Source organism: Phyllostomus discolor, chromosome 3, assembly GCF_004126475.2.
Source record: "Phyllostomus discolor isolate MPI-MPIP mPhyDis1 chromosome 3, mPhyDis1.pri.v3, whole genome shotgun sequence".
Lineage (NCBI taxonomy): Eukaryota > Metazoa > Chordata > Mammalia > Chiroptera > Phyllostomidae > Phyllostomus > Phyllostomus discolor.
In genome coordinates this window covers 214,050,290-214,067,966 of record NC_040905.2, presented here as the reverse complement: position 1 = coordinate 214,067,966, position 17,677 = coordinate 214,050,290, and the positions used below count along the sequence as shown (strand labels likewise).

The 17,677-nt window shown below is 69.4% G+C and overlaps 4 protein-coding genes and 2 non-coding genes across 7 annotated transcripts; 4 read left to right on the top strand and 2 right to left on the bottom strand.

The window, feature by feature from the left end:
• Nucleotides 1–869: 869 nt before the first annotated feature.
• On the bottom strand, nt 870–6,438 carry MED22 (mediator complex subunit 22). The gene is made up of 5 exons (XM_028520615.2): nt 6,316–6,438; nt 5,680–5,853; nt 4,130–4,210; nt 3,254–3,462; nt 870–1,074 (listed from the first exon to the last, which is right to left on the bottom strand). The coding sequence occupies exons 2-5, from the start codon at nt 5,800–5,802 to the stop codon at nt 885–887; spliced, it is 603 nt and encodes a 200-aa protein (XP_028376416.1). The 5' UTR covers nt 5,803–5,853; nt 6,316–6,438; the 3' UTR covers nt 870–884.
• A 118-nt stretch (nt 6,439–6,556) lies between these two features.
• On the top strand, nt 6,557–9,374 carry RPL7A (ribosomal protein L7a). Its single transcript, XM_028514902.2, has 8 exons — nt 6,557–6,630; nt 7,114–7,234; nt 7,472–7,621; nt 8,115–8,255; nt 8,360–8,439; nt 8,679–8,809; nt 9,061–9,130; nt 9,221–9,374. Exons 1-8 carry the CDS (start codon nt 6,628–6,630, stop codon nt 9,323–9,325), a joined length of 801 nt encoding a protein of 266 aa, XP_028370703.1. The 5' UTR covers nt 6,557–6,627; the 3' UTR covers nt 9,326–9,374.
• LOC114514167 lies at nt 6,940–7,014 on the top strand. Its single transcript, XR_003685924.1, has one exon. It is a non-coding gene; the product is annotated as a small nucleolar RNA SNORD24 (small nucleolar RNA).
• Nucleotides 8,534–8,606, top strand: LOC114514155. Its single transcript, XR_003685922.1, has one exon. It is a non-coding gene; the product is annotated as a small nucleolar RNA SNORD36 (small nucleolar RNA).
• Nucleotides 9,375–9,603: 229 nt separating the features above from the next.
• LOC114509747 (surfeit locus protein 1) lies at nt 9,604–13,702 on the bottom strand. Its single transcript, XM_028528249.2, has 8 exons — nt 13,631–13,702; nt 13,487–13,538; nt 12,166–12,248; nt 11,245–11,436; nt 10,393–10,465; nt 10,132–10,294; nt 9,834–9,915; nt 9,604–9,752 (listed from the first exon to the last, which is right to left on the bottom strand). Exons 3-8 carry the CDS (start codon nt 12,192–12,194, stop codon nt 9,683–9,685), a joined length of 609 nt encoding a protein of 202 aa, XP_028384050.2. The 5' UTR covers nt 12,195–12,248; nt 13,487–13,538; nt 13,631–13,702; the 3' UTR covers nt 9,604–9,682.
• A 6-nt stretch (nt 13,703–13,708) lies between these two features.
• Nucleotides 13,709–17,666, top strand: SURF2 (surfeit 2). Of its 2 annotated transcripts, none has more exons than XM_036022484.1 (6): nt 13,709–13,837; nt 13,932–14,086; nt 14,569–14,672; nt 16,643–16,807; nt 17,003–17,166; nt 17,562–17,666. In XM_036022484.1, exons 1-6 carry the CDS (start codon nt 13,760–13,762, stop codon nt 17,634–17,636), a joined length of 741 nt encoding a protein of 246 aa, XP_035878377.1. In that variant the 5' UTR covers nt 13,709–13,759; the 3' UTR covers nt 17,637–17,666. The 2 variants fall into 2 exon arrangements, with proteins under 2 accessions (XP_035878377.1, XP_028385453.1); XM_028529652.2 differs by having other exon boundaries at nt 17,556–17,666.
• Nucleotides 17,667–17,677: the final 11 nt, after the last annotated feature.

Here is a 17,677-nt window from a genome sequence, read left to right as displayed (position 1 = left end):
GGGGGGGGGGGGGGTCGAAGCCCCGGCAGCTCGGCGGCGGCCCTCCCCGCTTCCCAGGTGACCCTGGCACCGTGGCGCTGGGCTTTGGGTGCCGTCCGGGTTACGTACTGATTCCTACCACTCTGCCTCCCAGCCCCACGACCGTTTCCGCCGACCCCTTCCGAGCCCGGGGCCCCCCCTCCCTGCAGTGCTGACAACAACAGACTCGGGTGCAGCGGGGCCCGGCGGGGACGGGGTGGGGACCAGGGGCACAGGTGCCTGGGCCTTGCAGCGTGCAAGAGGGCGGCGGCATCTGTCCGCTCACCAAACGCGGAGAATAGGGCCCCAGACAGCTCTGGGAGCCCTGCGGGCGGGGCTGTGCGGCAGTGACCCCAGCGTGACCGAGCCCCTGCCTGCCCCGAGCCCCCAAGGGCCGACCTGGCGCCCGAGGCCGTCCGGGCGGAGTCCAGGAGCTCATTCCGACTGCAGCCGGTGCGAACGAGGAAGAACCAGCCGAGGCACGAGGGCAGCGCTGTTTTCATTCAACTTTCTCATACAAAGAATAAAAAAATAAAAAAATAACCGGAGCGTGTGTGCGCTCACCCGGAGCCCCTCCCCCACTGTGGGCGGCGGCTCGGGCTCGGGTCAGGCTCCCGACGCTGGACAGGAGCCCTCTCTGCCCAGCTGGGAATCCCTCCGCGGGCCGGCTGCCCCGGACGTTTCCTCCGCCCAGCCGGCCGGGAAGGCGGTGCCCGGAGGTGGCCCGAGAGAGAGCCGGTGGGCTGTCCCCGGGCTGGCAAGGCCCCCAAGGCGGCTGGAGCAGCTGCCCAAGCAGGAGCCAAGGCTGAGAAGCGAGGCTGCGGCGGCGGCAGGTGGGGGGGGGGGGGGCGGCCCGGGGCAGCAGCTCAGGTGTGCTCTGAGGGCCCGGGGCCGCCGGCGTGGGAGTGGGCCGCGGCGGTGGCCTGCAGGGGCCCCGCGCCGGGCTCCGGGGACGCCAGCAGAGGGGCCGAGAGGCCGTCCGTGGGGTCCGTGTTGTGGTCCGGCCTCCAGTAAGCTTCGCACAGAGGCAGATCGTGAGCTTCGCAAAGACTCGAGCTTTTCCGCCACCAGAGACCCGGGGAGGCAGGAGCAGGGGGGCGGGAGCGGGGGAGGGGGAGCGAGACAGAAGCCGCGGTAAGAAAACAGACAGCGCCCCACACCCACCTCTCCCCTCTGTGCAGGGGGGGCGCTCTGCCAGCAGGCCTCCCCCTGCCCGGGGCCTTCGGCACCCTAAGGGGCGGGGCCCTGCAGCACCGGCTGACGCAGGCCTGCGACCCCAGCGGGTCCCTCCACTGACCTGGCAGGTGTGTGTCCTATGGCTGTCCTAGCCCCTGCTGCCACCCCACCCCCACCCCGGCTTCAGCCGCCCTCCTTTGGCCGGGAGCGGCCGGCCGCACCGCGGTGGCAGCCAGCACCCGAGGCTCGCCGCGGTCTCTCTCGGTTCCTACACTTCGCACGGGCTGTGGGGGCAGGGACCTGTCTTACTTTCTTATCTCCCCGCCTGAGCCCGGACCAGGTGTCAGGAACAGAGACCCTGTGTTCTGTCCTGTGCCACCGCACCAGCTGTGCTGCTACACATGGGCCCCTCCATCAGCCACCACCCACCGCCCACCACCCACCAACGTGCTGCTGGGGGACGGGGGGCAAGGACCCGCACGGCCAGCCCACACTTGTCTCCCTGGCGGCCTCCAGCGGCCTGCCCTGCCTCTGGCTCCCGCCCTCGGTGCTCCGTCTCAGAAACCCTCACGGTCACGGAGTGGCGGTCTGAGGACAGCGGAGAGTGGGAGGCGGACAGAGAGCAGATCACGAGGGGAAGCGGGTGAGCAAGCGTGGCGGCAGGGAGCAGGCGAGCGGTGTGGGGGGACTTGGCCTCCTGAGGCCCAGGGTCGTGGGGGCCGCCCGGCCAGCCCAGACCACTGTGGGCGCACCAGAGACGGGCGGGCAGGGTGCGGGACGCCTGGCACACAGGCCCTGGTGAGTGACCTGGGCAGGTCCCCTCCCCTTTGCCCTCGACCTCGAGAGGCGGGTGGTCCTGTCCCTGCTCAGGCCAGAGGCCCGGCCCCTGGGGTCACGGAGACAAACATAGGGGGGCGAAGGGTTGCCGCAACACCAGCGGGGCCGAGAGTGATGTCCCCAGCAGGGTCTCTGGTCCCCAGAGGAATCTGAAACCCTCCAAGGGACCCTTCTCCTGAGAGGTGTGTTAGGAGGCACTTGCTAGGTCTGCTGACCTGGTGGGCATCAGGGACCAGAGGTGGCCCCAGACTGCTCTGGAGAAGTCTAGAATCACTCCAGCTGGGCAGGGACATGATATCCCCTCCCGGAGAGGCAGAAATGGGCAGGGACCGCGAGGGGGGGCACTGGACCCAAGCCCCAGACCACAGGCCACACCGGGGCTGGCCACCCGCCCCAGGGTGGGGCCCTCGAGGCGCACAGGAAGGCACCGCTGGAGGACGGCCTGGGGCAGGCGCAGGGGCGAGGGCTCCGTGTCTGTGGGCCGAGCCTGGACTTCCCAAGCCACTGGGGACAGAGGAGCAAGGCCCCCGGTCTCTAGCCTCAGTTTCCCCCATGTGAGTTACGCCTGGACTGAGACGTCTCACTTGAGTGGCCCCTCTCACTTGAAGGCCTCAGGTTCAGGGATCCAAGTGGCCCCTGAGGGCTGGGGAGACAGGCCGCGCCCCCTGCGGTGTCCTGGGGCCCAGTGTGGCCAGGCGTGGGCAGGGGAGGGGCTGTGGCCCAAGGACAAGGCCGAGCTGAATGGGAACCAGGGGGCCTCAGCACCCTGGGCCTGGCTTCAGGGCCGTCCTCTGCTTGGGCTTCTTCCTGCTCCTTCCCCGGCGCCCCACCCCCACCCCCACCCGGGGGGACTCGCCTCCCTGCGCTTCGTGGACACAGTCCAGGGGCCAACAGGAGCGAGCCAGGCCTTGGCTGGGAGGTTTGATGAAATACCGATTAAAAAGCTAAAAGGACCAGACAGTACAAAACCGGGCAGCCGGCCCCCCAACGGGCAGGAACGCAGGCTCTGGCCCTCCCAGCCCCAGAAGTCCTGAGGTTTTCTTCCCGGGGCCCGGCAGGCGGCGTCGAGTGTCTGCTGCGCGCACCAGGCGCTCTGCTGGGACACGGGCTCGGGCTGTGCGGCCGCCACCGCTGCGACCAGGCAGGCAGGGGCCGGAGCACCGGGGCCGTCGGGCAGCCGGCCGGACCCACATCCGCAGTCCGGGCGCGGCCCTATTTGTACCTGGACGAGTAATACTCCTCCTCCAGCTCGTACAGGTCGATGGCGACCTCGTCCCGCAGGGTGACGAGCTTCCGGTCACACTCGTCCTGCAGGGTGCGCAGCTGCTGGTCGCGCTGGTCGATGGCCTCGTTCACCGAGGGGAAGTCGTTCAGGATGAGGAACTGCTTGAGGTCGGACACGAGCTTCATCAGGGACTCGCCGGCGCGGACCTGCAGGCGGGTGGGCGAGGCTGTGACGGCGTCCGGCCCCCAGGGGCCTGACTCTGGCCAGGCGGCGGCCTGGTCTCCTCATGGGCAACGCACGTGGGGCGGCGGCCCCGACCTCCAGGGTGAGAAGGGATGGGGCAGGGTCCTGGCCCCCCAGACCCCTCCGGCTCAGCCCCTGGCCCCAGCCGGGAGGCACTGAGCTCCAGCCCCATGAGTGACTCGAGCCCCGGAGCCCACAGATGGAACTATTGTTGCGCCGAACCGCCTGCCCTGCCCTGCCCTGCCCTTCCTCCGGGCAGCCAGCCAGCCTGCGCGCTGGGGGGCTCCTTCCGAACCTTTTCTCATGTGCTCTCATGTGTGGGCACATGCTTAAGCAAATAATGGGCACACTTGTCCTGGGACATCAGAAGGAACCAAAACGCACATCCAGCTGCACTCGGAGATTTGCATTTATACTCACAACGAGTCTCGAGAAACTTTCTTGTGGACAAGGGACAAGGGGCAACCTGTCCCGAAGCCGTGCCCGCTGCCGCCCCTCCCGCGCTGGCACGGACGCCCCTCCACTCCGGGGCCGGGTGTCTCCTAAGCAGCGGTTTGCATCCCACCCAGGAGACACAGAGGGGACCCCGAGGCGCTGGCGCCCAGGGTAGGCCTTCCTCCGGCGACTTACGATGTTGGCGGCTCGCACGTGCATCTCGTAATTGTCCTGCTCGCCCTGAGTGGCCCTGGACACCTGCGTCTCATCCTCAATCTGGAGGACAGAGGAGGGAGTCTAAGACCAGCAGGTGCCGGCCCGCCGGCCCCCGCCACCCCCATCCTGCCTGTCCTGCCGTCCCCGGCGGGCACCGAGACCCAGACCTGGGGCGATGCTCCCCTCCTCCCTCGTCGTTTTAAGGCGAGAACAGCACCTTTGCCCCGACGGACGGGTGCCAGCGGCCACTGACCGCTGCGCCAGGCGCAGGGAGGCCCCAGGCAAGGTCAAGTCTTTCGGGGACGGGGAGCCCCGTGCAGTATGGACCAGCGTCTCGAGCAGTGTGGGCGCTCGGTGAGGAGCGACAGGGTGACACCCTTTGTTAAGGGACCATTTACTGAGCAATTCCCAGGCGCCGAGCCCTTGACCCTCGTGACCTCACAGAGTCCCCCCGGAAGCCCGGGTGGGCAGAGCCCAGGCTGGGACGGCCCGGGGAGCAGCGCGTGTCTCAGGCGGTGAATGCAGGAGCCGGAGCCCGTCCTGTCTGAGGGGCAGACTGTGAACCGCCCCCACCCGCCCACCTGGACGGGGCCTCTCCGGGGGCCGTGTCTGCACACAGGGGCGTCAGGGCACCCCGAGTGGTGGGGAGCCGGACCTCCTGCGTCCCAGGCCTGGCTCTGCCGGTTACAGCAGAAGCACCTCAGGCAGGTTCCTAAGTCTGAGCCCCGGTTTCCTCCTCTGAAAACGGAGAGGGCGGGGGGACTTGCTTTAAGGAGTCTTGTGAAAATTATGACTCAATAACCACCCCCCGCCACCGCAGCCCAACATGTTGTGAACCCCGAGGTCTTGCTAGCTCCTCCCATCCTCCTTAGTCCTCCAGCAGGGCCTCCGAGTCTGCCACGGTCTCTCGAGGGTCCAGCCCACAGAGCCTGGCGCTGACCGCTCGCCCACATGCAGCAGCAGCTGCCGTGTCTGGGTCCCGGCCAGGCCCGGAGGTGGCCACATAGAGGGCTCAGCCAGTCCTCCCCCCAGGGTCGTGTGAGTCGGGAAACCAGAGCCCTGGGAAATCGAGTCCCTGTCCAATCCTGTTGCTGGTGAGTGGTGCTGGGTGTTTAACCTGGCCGTTTTGCTTATTGATTTTAGACAGAAAGGAAGAGAGAGGGAGAGAAACATCGATTTGTTGCTCCATGCATTCACACAATCACTGGTAGATTCTCGTCTGGGCCCCGACTGGGGATGGAACCTGCATCCCTGGCGTATTGGGAGGGCACTCTGACAACTGAGCTACCCGGCTGGGCCAGAGCCTGTCAGTGTAACTGGAGTTCCCTACAGAGGCCGTGCGGACCCGTCATTGGCTGGTTTATCTGGTCACCTGTTTGCTCTAGTCCACCCGCAGCTGCTCCCCGGCTGCTCTCCCCCAAGGACAAGGGCCACCAACCGGCACCGGGGCCCTCAGGGACACCCTGGGCCAGAGCTGACCCCTCCCCGGCGGCACTGTCCAAGGCGCAGGACAGGGGCCGCCCGCGCACCTTGGCGGTCTTGATGATCTCCGTGAAGTTGTCCATGATGGACTTGATGTCGTCCTTGAGCCGCTTGTTGTAGGACTGAAGCAGCGTCTCCTTGCTCTGCGGCAGGGCCCTCTGCTGGGCCATGGCGGGCGCCGGTCAAGGCAGGGAGCGGAGGCCCCGGGCCGCAGTCAGCACCTGGGAGGCGGAGTCTGATGCGAGTGGGGCCAGCCGCCGCCGCCCACCCTCCGTGCCCCCGAGAACGCGCACATCTCGGGGTCCCCTCTCCGCCCGCAGGGGCGCCACCGGACCTCACGCCATCTCCCCGGGAAAGCCCACGACATCCTGCCCGCGTCCGGCCCACGCGCATTCGCGAGAGGCCTGCGGGGACCCCTGGAGGCGCTCCCTCGGGCCCATCCCTGCCCCACCTCTCCACAGACGGGCCCCTCCAACTCCGCACTGGGCTCCCAGCTGCAGGCCGGGCGCCCGGAGCGCCGACCGCCTGCCCGCTCCGGGCTCTGGCCCGGACCACCCTCCCGCCCGGCGCTCCAGCGCTCCGCCCGGGGCTCGGGGCCCGGCCGAACGGCCGCACTGGCGGCCGCGGAGCCCTGCTGGGGAACATTCCACGGCGACTCCGCCCTTCTACACCCGTATCTGCACCTTGTCCGCAGACCCCGGGCCCGGCGGGCACCTGGCCGGGATGGGGGAAGGGACGAACGAGCTCCCCTCGGGAAGTCCCAGCTCGCAGGCGCCTCTCCGCACCTGGAGCGTCCCGCCGCCGCCTCCACGCCCCTTCCGACCTCACAGACCCCACTCCGGCTCCCCGCACCGCCCCCGACCCGAGGGCGGGCGAAAGGAGTCCTGTCACTTTAAATCCGAAATCCCGCGCAGTCTCCAGGTCTCGCGATCCCCGCGCTAGCATACAAATTTCCCACAATCCCCTTTTCTTTCTCTCTCCTCCCGTCGTCCAAGATGGTGAGTCTCCTCGCCACTCCGTGTGCCGGCGCTGGGTTTGGGTTCTATCCGCCGCCATCCTCCTTCGGACTCGGCTGCGCGGGAGCCCCTCTGCCGTCTGCCGCGAGGGGAGCCCCGCGGGGCTCGGCCCAGAGGCGCTGGGCCGAGGGAGAAGGAGCTGGCGAGCCCAGCGCCGCACTGCGGGGCTGGGCGCTGATGCGGCCCGGAGCCGGTCCCCGGGCCCTCGGGGAGGGGGGCTGGGCGCGCTGCTGCTGCTGCTGCTGCTGCGTCTGGGGGCGCGGCGCCCCGGGCCCGGGCCGCCCCGGCTCGTGCAGATGATGTGAGCGAATATTTGCTATCTGAGCGGCCGTGCGGACCTCCCTGACCACCGAGATCGCTGATGCACGAGCGGGGCCGGGCGCGCGCGGGGGCGGGGCGGGGCGGACCGCGGTCCGGGGGGACTGGGGGCGGGCGGGCGGGTCACCGGCCTCTCCTCCCGCGCAGCCGAAGGGGAAGAAGGCCAAGGGGAAGAAGGTGGCGCCGGCCCCTGCGGTCGTGAAGAAGCAGGAGGCCAAGAAGGTGGTGAACCCGCTGTTCGAGAAGAGGCCCAAGAATTTCGGCATCGGTGCGTGCGGGCGCCCGGCGGGGCCGGCGGGGCCGGCGCGGCCTTGGGGGCGGGGCCTTGGGGGCGGGGCGGGGCGTCTGGGTCCTGGGCACCTGGGCATCGCGGGACCCCGGGGCCCCCCACGTTTGTTCCCTGCGAGACGTGCGGGCGCCTGGACCCCCGCCGCCGGGCGCCGCCCCTCCGGGGTCGGGTCCCCGCTCAGCGCCGCCCCCCCCCCCCCCCCCCCCCCCCCCGCAGGACAGGACATCCAGCCCAAACGGGACCTCACCCGCTTCGTCAAGTGGCCGCGCTACATCCGGCTGCAGCGGCAGCGGGCGATCCTCTACAAGCGCCTGAAGGTGCCCCCGGCCATCAACCAGTTCACGCAGGCTCTGGACCGCCAGACAGGTGGGCGCGGGGGAGGGGCGGGGGCGGGGCGGGAGGGGCTTCTGGCCGCGCGGGCGGCCGCCGCGTGGGGTGGACAGCACCAGACCTGCAGCCTCTGCCCCGCGGGCGGCGGGCGTTTGGCAGCAGACTGGTCACTGAGGGTCAGGCTGCTGCGTCGTCCCCGGAACCTGGCCGTGGCCAAAGCGGGAAGATTACACACCTGTCCCGAGATTTCTTTCTTTTTAACGCTTGTTTCCGGGGGGGGGGGGGGGGGGGGGGGGGGGGGCGGGGGGGGATGTGATGAGTTGCTGCTCTTGTGAGCCCCAACCGGGAATGGAACCGGCGACCTCACACTTTGTGGGGTGATGCCCAACCCCCTGAGCCCCGCCCCCTGGGGCAGGGCTGTCGGGGGAGTTTCCCACGTGCGGCTCACACCCAGGACAGGGATCTAGTGGGAGTCACAGTTTGGGGACGGGGGTCCGGGCCGCGGGCCTGAGCCGATGGTGGTTTGCAGCCACGCAGCTGCTCAAGCTGGCGCACAAGTACCGGCCGGAGACGAAGCAGGAGAAGAAGCAGCGGCTGCTGGCCCGCGCCGAGAAGAAGGCGGCCGGCAAAGGGGACGTGCCCACCAAGAGGCCCCCCGTCCTCCGAGCAGGTGAGGGGGGTTGGGAGGGCGTGCGGCCCCCTCTGGAGCCCTGTGGTGATGGGTCAGGTGGCCGCTGGCCCCGCCCCTCACACAGACCCGGTCTCGTGCTGCAGGGGTGAACACGGTCACCACCCTGGTGGAGAACAAGAAGGCCCAGCTGGTCGTGATGGCGCATGACGTGGACCCCATCGAGGTACGTGGGCCCCGGGTGGGGCCGGCACCCTCCGAGGCCAGAGCGGGGCGACGGCCGTTCCCACAAGAACAGGAGCCACACGGGCCCGTGGCTCTTGCGATGATGTGACTTTCTTACTGAATTAAGCCTTGAAGTGCAAGTACATGAGCTTTTTAACCCTGAGCAACTGCCACCCCGCTCGCTCGTGAGTGGTGGCTGCTGCTGCTTGGGGCGCGCGCTCAGCCGACACTGTCTTCCAGCTGGTGGTCTTCCTGCCCGCCCTGTGCCGGAAGATGGGGGTCCCCTACTGCATCATCAAGGGGAAGGCCCGGCTGGGCCGCCTGGTCCACAGGAAGACCTGCACCACCGTCGCCTTCACGCAGGTGAACTCGTAAGTGCCCTGCATGGCCCAGCACCCCCCCTTCCTAACGCGAAACCCTGCAGGGTAAGGGGGAACACGCCCGTCCCGGCCTTTGCCAGTGATGCTCATGAATTTCTTCAGCTGAACAAACCGTGTGGTCACGTCTTGTCTGAGGCAAAAGGCTTCTGTTTGGGGCCTAAGGGGCGGCCATCCTGCTCGGGCGGGGGGGCGGCGGGCAGGGGCTGGGAGGCGGAGACCCACTGGCTGCCCTGTCTGCTCAGGGAGGACAAAGGTGCCCTGGCCAAGCTGGTGGAAGCCGTCCGGACCAACTACAACGACCGATATGACGAGGTAGGGCGGCCCGCAGGACGGTGCCCTCGCGTGCTTTGGGGAGGTGGGGGTGCCGGACCCGGCTAACGGGGTCCCCTCCTGTCCTTGCAGATCCGCCGCCACTGGGGTGGCAACGTGCTGGGCCCCAAGTCGGTGGCGCGCATCGCCAAGCTGGAGAAAGCCAAGGCGAAGGAACTGGCCACCAAGCTGGGCTGAGAGGGCACTGTGGTTTCTGTACATAAAAGTAATAAAGACTCCTTTGACCCCAGTCTCGGGCGTGTGGTGTGGCAGTGACTGATCTTGGGGCCGGTGAGGGGGAGCGAGCCCACCCTCAGACCAGGGCCCCTACGCGTCAGCACCAGTCAGGGGGGCCGGGCGGCCCTGCACACGCGGTCTCGGTGCTTTGTGGTGGCACTGGGTGCTGTGACCGGGGCCTGGCTCTCGTCCCCCAGAGTGTCAGCTCGTCCAGTTAAAGAAGGAAGGCAGGCTGTGGGTAGCAGCCAGGGGTTTATTCACACGACTGGCCGGCATGAGACTGGACCCCCTCAACTCGGGGTGCCCTGGCCGACGGTGTCACGTGCCCCGAGTCCCACGCAGGAATTTCTTTGCCCACAGGTAGGACGTGGCCGCACAGAGTCCGTACCTGGGGTGGGTGAGATGTCTCCAGTGAGGGCTCCGAAGGGGAGGGCCCGAGCACAGCAGGGGGGTGCGGGGAGGGACTCACCAGGTGACGATGTACTGCATGTGCTCGTTTCGCAGGGTGACCCGGGTCTGCCCTCCGATGGGCCCCCCGGGCACTGTGCTCTCTGCAGGGAGGGGACACGGGGCTCGGTCTCCCGTCACTGCCACCCGGCCCGCTGTCCCCTGAGCTGCTGGTGTCCGCAACCTACTTCCAGTCACTTCAGGGGGACGCTCTGCCTGTTCCTGGCCCGTCCCCAGGGCCGCCCCTTCCTCCCCCGCCCCCAGCACGCTGCACCACAGAGGGGCCCTGACTCTTGCTACTTGGGCCGGGCACGACGTACTGAAGTCCGCGTCGATGAAGATGGGCTCTGTGCCTGTGACCTTGGCCATGGCCTCCAGGTCCCGGTAGTGCCAGTGGTTCCTTTCTGGGTTGTTCTCGGGGACGAAAGGCTTCCTGGTCTCGGCCAGCCGCACGATCCCAGTGAGCTCCACGTCCCCCTCGATCTAAGTGGAAGTGCCGGCCGTTCGTCCTTGGGGTGCATGGCACAGGAGGGTGGCCCCCCAGAGCCCCGCTCCCCTGAGGAAAGAGATTACACCTCTACCTGGCCTTTCTGCCGCGTGTCGGGGTTCACCTTCTTCCGAGGGACGAAACCTCTGTTGACCAGGATGGTGACCCTGGAGTGACGAGAGCATGTGGTGGGGGGAGGGTTTGTGGGAAGGCCATCCCTGACACGGGCCCCAGCGCCCTCGGGAGCAGCTCTGGGGCGGGGTTGGGGTGCTGAAAGCTGGGCTTCGTGGGGCAGGCTGGGCCAGGGCCTCGGGCCCCTGCGTCTTCACTGGGGAAAGCCACCAACCCCACCCCCCTGGAATGGGAGGCCCCCCACTTCTTCATGCCCCCCTCCACACTGCAGCATACAGCCAGGGCTCCAGCCCCCAGGGCTTGGGCTTGGGCAGCCACGTCCCCCTGAACTTGGACTGGAGCAGCCTCCTCGTGCGCCTGCCTCCACTCTCCCCTCCCAACCAGGGGCCCACACGGCCTCTGCCCAGGGAGCGGCGGGACGAGGACCCCAGGTTCCACCTGGGCGTGGGCACTGGGGAAGCAGCTGCTCTGCCATGGTGCCCGGGCGGCTCCTCCCACCCCCGTCCTCCCCGGCTGGCCTCCCCTGGGCTGGCTCCCTGCACACTCCTCACACCTCACCACCATCCCTCAGCGTGCCACCCCAGGGACCGTTCGCTGCGCCCCACCCAGGGCTCCACTCGTGGGGGCTGCGCGGCAGCCAGTCGGGGAACAACTGGGCTGATAGGGTCGGGTTCCAACCTTCAGACCCTGTGAGCAGTCGAGCCTCTGCAGGCATCTTGGTTCCCCGGTCTGCCCGGGCTGGGGGTGGGGAGGAGGGGAGGAACCGCCCCATCTGTGCCCGCCAGGCCCGCGGGTGCCCCGTGCGCCTGCTCACCCCAGGTCGCTGCAGTGGAAAGGCGTGACGACGTGGGCGCCGCTCTGGACCGAGGAGGAGAGCTGGCCGGCCGCCCGGGCCTCCCGGGCCGGGTCCACCAGGGTCCGGGGCATCAAGTACAGCTCCTTGGAGTGGTCAAAGTGCCCGCGGACCCTCACGGGCCTGTACTCCAGGTTCTCCAGCTCCATCGGGCTGCAGGGGAGAGGGGGCAGGTGGGGCTGAGGACGGACCGGTCCCGGAGGGAGACACACCCTTTTCTCCTGGGGCAACAAGCCACGCAGCCCCCCGGCCTGAGGGGCGATGCGGGGGATGCACAGGCACAGAGGGGACAGATGGCGGGTGCCAGGGGCGGGGGTGCCCACCGGCGGGGAGGCCGACCCGCGTGCTGTGGAGCGGAACTGACCGCACTACCGAACCGTCCACATTCGCCAGAGAAGCTGCTGCACATGGGGACTCCCACCCGGACTCGGCCTCCTGTGCGGGCCAGCAGCCTGTCTCACGCACCAGTCTGTCCCCGGGGATGACAGCTTTGTGGGACCCAGCTGCGGTCTGGGCCAGGGCGGGGCAGTGAGGGGGGAGGGCAGGAGCCCCCTTTCAGGCACTGGTCCAGAACCCCACTCCAGCCCAGACATGGCGGAGCCGGCTCCCCCCCCCCCCCCACTAGCTTGGAATGCCTGCTGTGGGTGCTGCCTGCACTGTGGGGGACCCACAGGCCTGAGGTCAGGGTGAGACCCGGGATGACAGGCGTCCCCACGTCCTTCAGGCAACGTCCCGGGGCCAGTGGGGGGGACCATGTCAGCAAGAAGCCCAGCAGGACCCCCGATCTTGAGGGCTCCCCTCTGAGGGCTGGGGCGGCGAGCAGAAGCCAGGCTCCCCGCCGACCCCCGGCAAGGCCAGCCCCCGGCTGGCGGCCCCACTCACTCTGCGGGCAGAGGGACGGGCTCGGCCATGACCCTGGACTCGAGCTCTTCGATCAGCTTCAGCTTCCACTTCCGACGCTGGACCTAGGGACACAGAGCAGAAGCCCGAGCACGCGGCAGCAGGGCGAGGGCTCCGGCCGCGAGGGCGGGAGGCCGGCGTGTACCTGCCAGGTCCCCAGGCCGAAGGCTGTCGCTGGGATGAGGAGCAGCAACCACTGGAGGAAGGAATCATCTTCTGCTTTGGCGGCAGGCGCTTCTGCGGCCGAACTGCCGCACCTGCCCGGCCTCCAGGCCGGCCCTGAGGGGTTCACAACGCGGGCTCTGGGTCAGGAGGCCCTGGAGACGCCGCCAACCCTGCCCCAACACTGTCCGGGAGCACGGGGCACAGGAGGAGGGGGCCGCCCGACCCTGGGCCTGGCGCGGGGCTCTCGGTGGGTGTTGACCGACTGAAGGAGGCCCAGGGCTCAGTCCTGGCTCGGCCACCAACCACGACCCTGCGTAATTACGTCACGGCCCCGCCCCCCGCCTCTGACGCCGGAGCACGCGGAGAGGTACTCTACTGGATAAGGCAAACCAGCACTGGCTGCTGCGGTTTGAATAAACAGGAACGTGATGTGAGCTCAGGACAGGGCCTGACTGGACTCTCCTAACGGTCCTGCTCCTCCCCGCCCCCAAATTATACGAGAAAGTGTATTTGGAGTCTCAGAGGCACTAGAAGTGAGCCAGCTGGGCTGCGTGGGCCCAGAAGACAAGGTGCAGAGGCCAGAGGCGGAAGAAGGGCGCTTGGAGCTCGGAGGGGGCAGGCCGCCCTACGGTGCGGCGCCCGGGGGTGGGGGAGAAGACGGGCCGGCGCGGTGCTGGCACTCCGGAGGGAAGAAAGGAGTGGCAGCTTTGCCGTCTCGTCGCTCGGACATTCAGAGATGGCGCGTACACAGAAAGCACATTTAAGCTCTCGGAGTCAGGTCCCATCGCAAGACAGCGACACGGCCCCCCGGCGTGAAAAGCAGGCCTGGGGCGGGCAGGCCAGCGGAGCACCCGTGGGCGCGCACGCGCGCTCTGCCCCGTCCAGTCAGCCTCTGCTGTCGCCCGGTGGCCGCGTGCGAGCTGCCTCGACGGGACCTGCTTTCCTTTAGGCCCCGGACACCTGGGTTCCGTCCTGGGCTGGCCCCTCCTGAGGCCAGTGACACGTGGGTTAGCTAATGTCTCCGGCACCGAGGCTGGTAAAGGCGATCAGAGCTTTTCTGCGCACCCAAAGGCCGTGCACCGTGCACCGTGGAGCGCAGGGCAGCTTTCCCCAGGTGACCGCCTGAACAAGTCCTCACCTGCGCGCAGGGGCACCGCGAGGACGCTCCTCCAAGCAGCGCGGGCGGGGGCCTGCGGAGACGCGAGGGGCGGGTGAGCTCCCCAGCCCGGGGGGCGGACCACCCCCGGCCGCCCGGCCTCCCAGCGCCCGCCCCGCGCAGCACCTGCCCCAGCCGCCACACCGCCATCGCCCCGCGGAGGGTTCCCGGGTCCGGCGGCATTTGCTTCCGGGGCACCGCCAAGCCCCGCCCCCAGCCGGTCCACGTGGTTCCAGCTCCGCCGGCCGCCCAGCCATGGATGAGCTGCCCGCCGACGTGCGCGCCTTCCTGCGCGAGCACCCGAGCCTGCGGCTGCAGCCGGGCGCCTGTAAGGTGCGCGGGGCCGGAGTCCCCGACCTCCCCCAGGACCCCCGCCCCGGCCGGTCCCCGGGGCCCCCTGACCGCCCCGCCTCCCGCCCGCCCGCAGGTGAGATGTGCTCTGACCGGCCACGAGCTACCCTGCCGCCTGCCCGAGCTCCGGGTCTACACCAGCGGCAGGAAGTACCGGCGGCTGGCCCGCGCCTCCCCGGCCTTCGACTACGCCGCCTTCGAGCCGCACGTCGTGCCCAGCACCAAGAACCCGTACGTGGGGCGCGGGGCGCGGCGGGACCCACAGGCGTAGCCCGGGGCTGGTCGTGGTCCGGCGCTGGACTCGGGACCCCCGGGCCTGTGTGGAGCTCTCGAGCTCAGGTTCGCGTGTTTACGCAGAAGCAGAGCTTTGACTTAGCTGAGAGTGTGTGGTCGGCAGAAACGGTCAATAGGGAGAGGGGCGGCAGCACGCCCCTTTCTGGAGAGCTGGAACGCCGAGTCCTCGCGCGGTCCCGCGGCAGAGCCGGCGAAGGTTGGCCACGTTGCCGGGCAAACGGCGAGGCCGCGGTCCGTGTGGGTTGGTGGTTCTTCTCGGAGCTTTCCAGAACCCCCGATGCCCAGGCCTCACCTTGGACACCCCCCACACACACCCCATCAGCTTCTCGGGGTGGTTCTGAGACGCAGTCCCAGGGGCGAGCTGGCGTCTGGACCTCTCGTGACCTGTCCTGCAAACCGAGGTCCCCCTTGCCCCTTAGGCGCCAGCTGTTCTGCAGACTCACCCTGCGGCACATCAACAAGTCCCCAGAGCACGTGCTGAGGCACACGCAGGGCCGGCGCTACCAGAAAGCTCTGCGTAAATGTAAGTGACGTGGGCTCACAGCGCGCCTGAGCCACTGAGATCCGGGCACGTGCCTGCCGTCACCCGGGACGAGCGCCCCCAGAGGGCGGAAGGGGCGCGCGGGTCCTCGGGCGTGGGGGCGGGGTGCGCCCGTCCCACACAGTGGGGAGAGGTGCAGGGCAGGCAGCGGGCTCCCTTCTCAGTTAGCGCGGCCGCAGATCCTGGGACTTGTAGGGAAACGACGCCGGGTTTACCTCCGGCGGATTGACTGTAGAGTTGCGTGCCCGGGGCAGCTCATCAGTGTTACAGGGAAACCACATTGTTGGCCGGCCCGTGGTGGACGCTGCCAGGGGCCAGCGCCGGGACCCGCAGGCCCCGCCGGACTCGGGAGGCCTGGGGAAGGCTCTCGGAGGCCTCACGGTGGGCCGGGGCGGCGGGAGGTGCAGAGTGGGAGAGGACGGCGTCCGGGGCACAGACGCTGCGGGGGGAGCTTCTGAAGGACGAGCCTTCGTTGCGCCGCCACGCACCGTGGGTGGAAGGGGGCGTGGCGAGAGCGCGGCCGGTCCTAGAGCATGCGCAGGCGGGGTGTGCTGACAGCGTGCAAGCCGGGAGCTGAGGGCCAGTGCGTCTCAGCATCGCTGTTCCCGAGGATCCGGGAGGAAGACGCCTCGGGTGGCAGGGCGACCCTCCGGGTGAAGATGGCGGCCGCAGTTCCCAGCTGGGTCGCCAGGTGTTGGTGTCAGGGAAGGTGGGAAGGTGTGGTCAGGTCTCAGCTGCTCGTGGGCAGGATTGCTGGATGAGGAGTGAGTGGCAGGGACAAAGCGACCGAGTCCCAGGTCTTGGCTGGAGAACTGGCAGGTGCCAGCGGGGTCAGGGTCATAGGCTTTCAGGGAGAGTTGGGAGGTGTCAGGGCACGAGGCTGCTGGCGCAGAACATTCACATCCAGGTGGCATTTGCACCCAGGGAGCCAGGTGAGAAGGGACGGGGCAGGGCCAGGGCACGGGGGAGGAGCCAGCCGTGTGGGGCGGACGGGGTTCAGAGAGTACAGGGGGGACTCTTGGCAAACGTCAGCCAAGGGGGGGTGGGACAGAGGCAGCTGCGTGGTGGGGCCGGCGCAGAGCCGGGCTAGAGCGGTGCCGTGGGCTTCAGCCCGGGAACGGGGGAGGGGCCAGGTAGGGGTGGTCAGGCTGGTTTGATGATGGGAGGACGGGACCAGGAGGCCGGAGGCACTGCTGCTTCTGGTGGAGAGTAAGGCCCATCTCCACCCGTGGGCAGGCGGGGAGGAGTTGGGAGCCGGACTGGTTCCCCGTGGGCGAGGGGCAGCTCCAAGGCTGACCCCTGGGGCCGAGACCGGAGGAGGAGGCTCTGCGCGGCAGTGCGGGCACCCGGCTGAGGGTGCTGAGAAGACGCCACACTGGGTTCCAGTGGTGACGAGGCTGCAGGGCCTCGGAGTGGGAGGCCACAAGGAGGAAGGGGTGGGAGGCGGGAGGTGGGTAGGCGAACGCAGGGACCCAGCAGGGCTCGTGCATGCCATGAGTGAGGGCGGGACCCGGGGGGGGGGGGGGCGGTGAGAGCCAGGCCCAGGTCACCACCTGTCCCCAGGGGAGCCACACTGCCCTGCAGAGGCCGCCTGCATCCTCGGTGCAGGGGGGCGGTGGGGCCGCAGCAAGGTCCTCCCAAGGGAGCCCCCGCCAGGGCGGGCAGCGGAGGTGCCAGCTTCCACGGAGCGACGGTGCCTGCGAGGGGCCGCGGCCTCCGGGCCAGGGGCCCGAGCCCATGCAGCTGGGCGCCCTCCCGCCCGGAGCAGGGTGCCCCAGGCCCAGGAGACCTGTCCCGTCGTCTTGCCCCTCGGCCGCGCCCCTGCTGGCCCCTCCTGTCCTGGGGGGAACTGAGCCGGGGGTGTGCCCTGTCACCTCGGACGTGTCCCTGGGGGTGGGCCCAGGGGCCGGACCCTCGGGGAGAAGCGGGCAGTGTGCCGCCCTGTCCCGCAGACCAGGAGTGCCAGGAGCGGGGTGTGGAGTTCGTGCCCGCCTGCCTCCTGCACAAGAGGCGGAGGAGGGAGGACCAGGCGGGCGGTGACGGGCCGCCCGAGTCCAGCGATGACGACGGCGAGGCCCCGCGTGACAGCGACGACAGCATGACAGACCTGTACCCAGGTGAGCGGGGACGTGTCCCCTCCCTTCGAGCCCCCCCCCCCCTCCGGTTGGCTGTTGGGTGGGTTCGGGTCGTGTTCGGGTCAATGCTGTCCTGTCCGTTTGCAGCAGCGAGCGGGCTCTGGCCTGTGCCCCCCACCCGCTCGGCCCCCCCAGCCCCCACCCTCACCTCTGCCCGCCCAACCTGGTCCCTCGCAGCGGAGCTGTTCGGCAGGAAGCACCTGGGAGGGACCGAGCACGGGGACGACCCCGAGGGCATCCCTGACGGCCGCATTGTGACAGACGAGGGCAAGCGGCCGAGACGACCGGGGGACTCGCAGGAGGCAGGGGCGGCCCGGGAGCCGGCCCCCCAGCGCCAGAGGGTGAGGGCGGAGCAGGGCTGTGCCCAGCAGCAGCTTCCTCGGTGACGGTTCTCGGTTCCCTGGGGAAGATGGAGGAGCCCTCCGGCAGGGGCGCACCCCGTGGACACCGCCTCCCCGAGCCCCAGCCAGGCTGCTCGCGGGTGCACGCCTGCCTGGAACAGGCTCCCCGCTCTGCGGGGCGGCTGCCGGGATGCGGCAGGGACCCCGGGGGGGGAGGGGAGCGGGCAGGACCCTGCCCTGCGGCTGCACCTGTGTGGCCAGTGCCGGGACTGGGAGCCCCAGGTGGGTGGGCAGAACGGGGCTGGGGCGTCCAGGTCTGTGGGGCGCAGGCGGGGCCAGCAGGGGGGAGGCCGGCGCCTCGGAACTGACCGGAGCTCCGCCCCCACCAGACGCAGCTGAGCGCGTCGAAGAAGTGGAGAAGCCGCCACCGCCGGCCGAAGCGCTTCAGCTCCTTTAAGCAGCCGGGCTGACGGACAGTCGCCGGAGAGACAGAGACGGGCGGGGGCAGCGC

What these genes read in the sequence shown, in the direction of transcription:
- MED22 (XM_028520615.2), bottom strand. Translation starts at nt 5,802, where the DNA reads ATGGCCCAGCAGAGGGCCCTGCCGCAGAGCAAGGAGACGCTGCTTCAG. An exon ending in AGATCATCAAGACCGCCAAG is followed by an intron (nt 4,211 to 5,679) that starts GTGCGCGGGCGG and finishes TCTGTCCTCCAG; the next exon opens with ATTGAGGATGAGACGCAGGT. An exon ending in ACGTGCGAGCCGCCAACATC is followed by an intron (nt 3,463 to 4,129) that starts GTAAGTCGCCGG and finishes ACCCGCCTGCAG; the next exon opens with GTCCGCGCCGGCGAGTCCCT.
- RPL7A (XM_028514902.2), top strand. An exon ending in GCCCAAGAATTTCGGCATCG is followed by an intron (nt 7,235 to 7,471) that starts GTGCGTGCGGGC and finishes CCCCCCCCGCAG; the next exon opens with GACAGGACATCCAGCCCAAA. An exon ending in ACAACGACCGATATGACGAG is followed by an intron (nt 9,131 to 9,220) that starts GTAGGGCGGCCC and finishes CTGTCCTTGCAG; the next exon opens with ATCCGCCGCCACTGGGGTGG.
- LOC114509747 (XM_028528249.2), bottom strand. Translation starts at nt 12,194, where the DNA reads ATGGCCGAGCCCGTCCCTCTGCCCGCAGA. An exon ending in TTCCACTGCAGCGACCTGGG is followed by an intron (nt 10,466 to 11,244) that starts GTGAGCAGGCGC and finishes TCGTCACTCCAG; the next exon opens with GGTCACCATCCTGGTCAACA. An exon ending in CTTCATCGACGCGGACTTCA is followed by an intron (nt 9,916 to 10,131) that starts GTACGTCGTGCC and finishes CCCTCCCTGCAG; the next exon opens with AGAGCACAGTGCCCGGGGGG.
- SURF2 (XM_028529652.2), top strand. Translation starts at nt 13,760, where the DNA reads ATGGATGAGCTGCCCGCCGACGTGCGCGCCTTCCTGCGCGAGCACCCG. An exon ending in GTGCCCAGCACCAAGAACCC is followed by an intron (nt 14,087 to 14,568) that starts GTACGTGGGGCG and finishes CTTGCCCCTTAG; the next exon opens with GCGCCAGCTGTTCTGCAGAC. An exon ending in CATGACAGACCTGTACCCAG is followed by an intron (nt 16,808 to 17,002) that starts GTGAGCGGGGAC and finishes GGTCCCTCGCAG; the next exon opens with CGGAGCTGTTCGGCAGGAAG.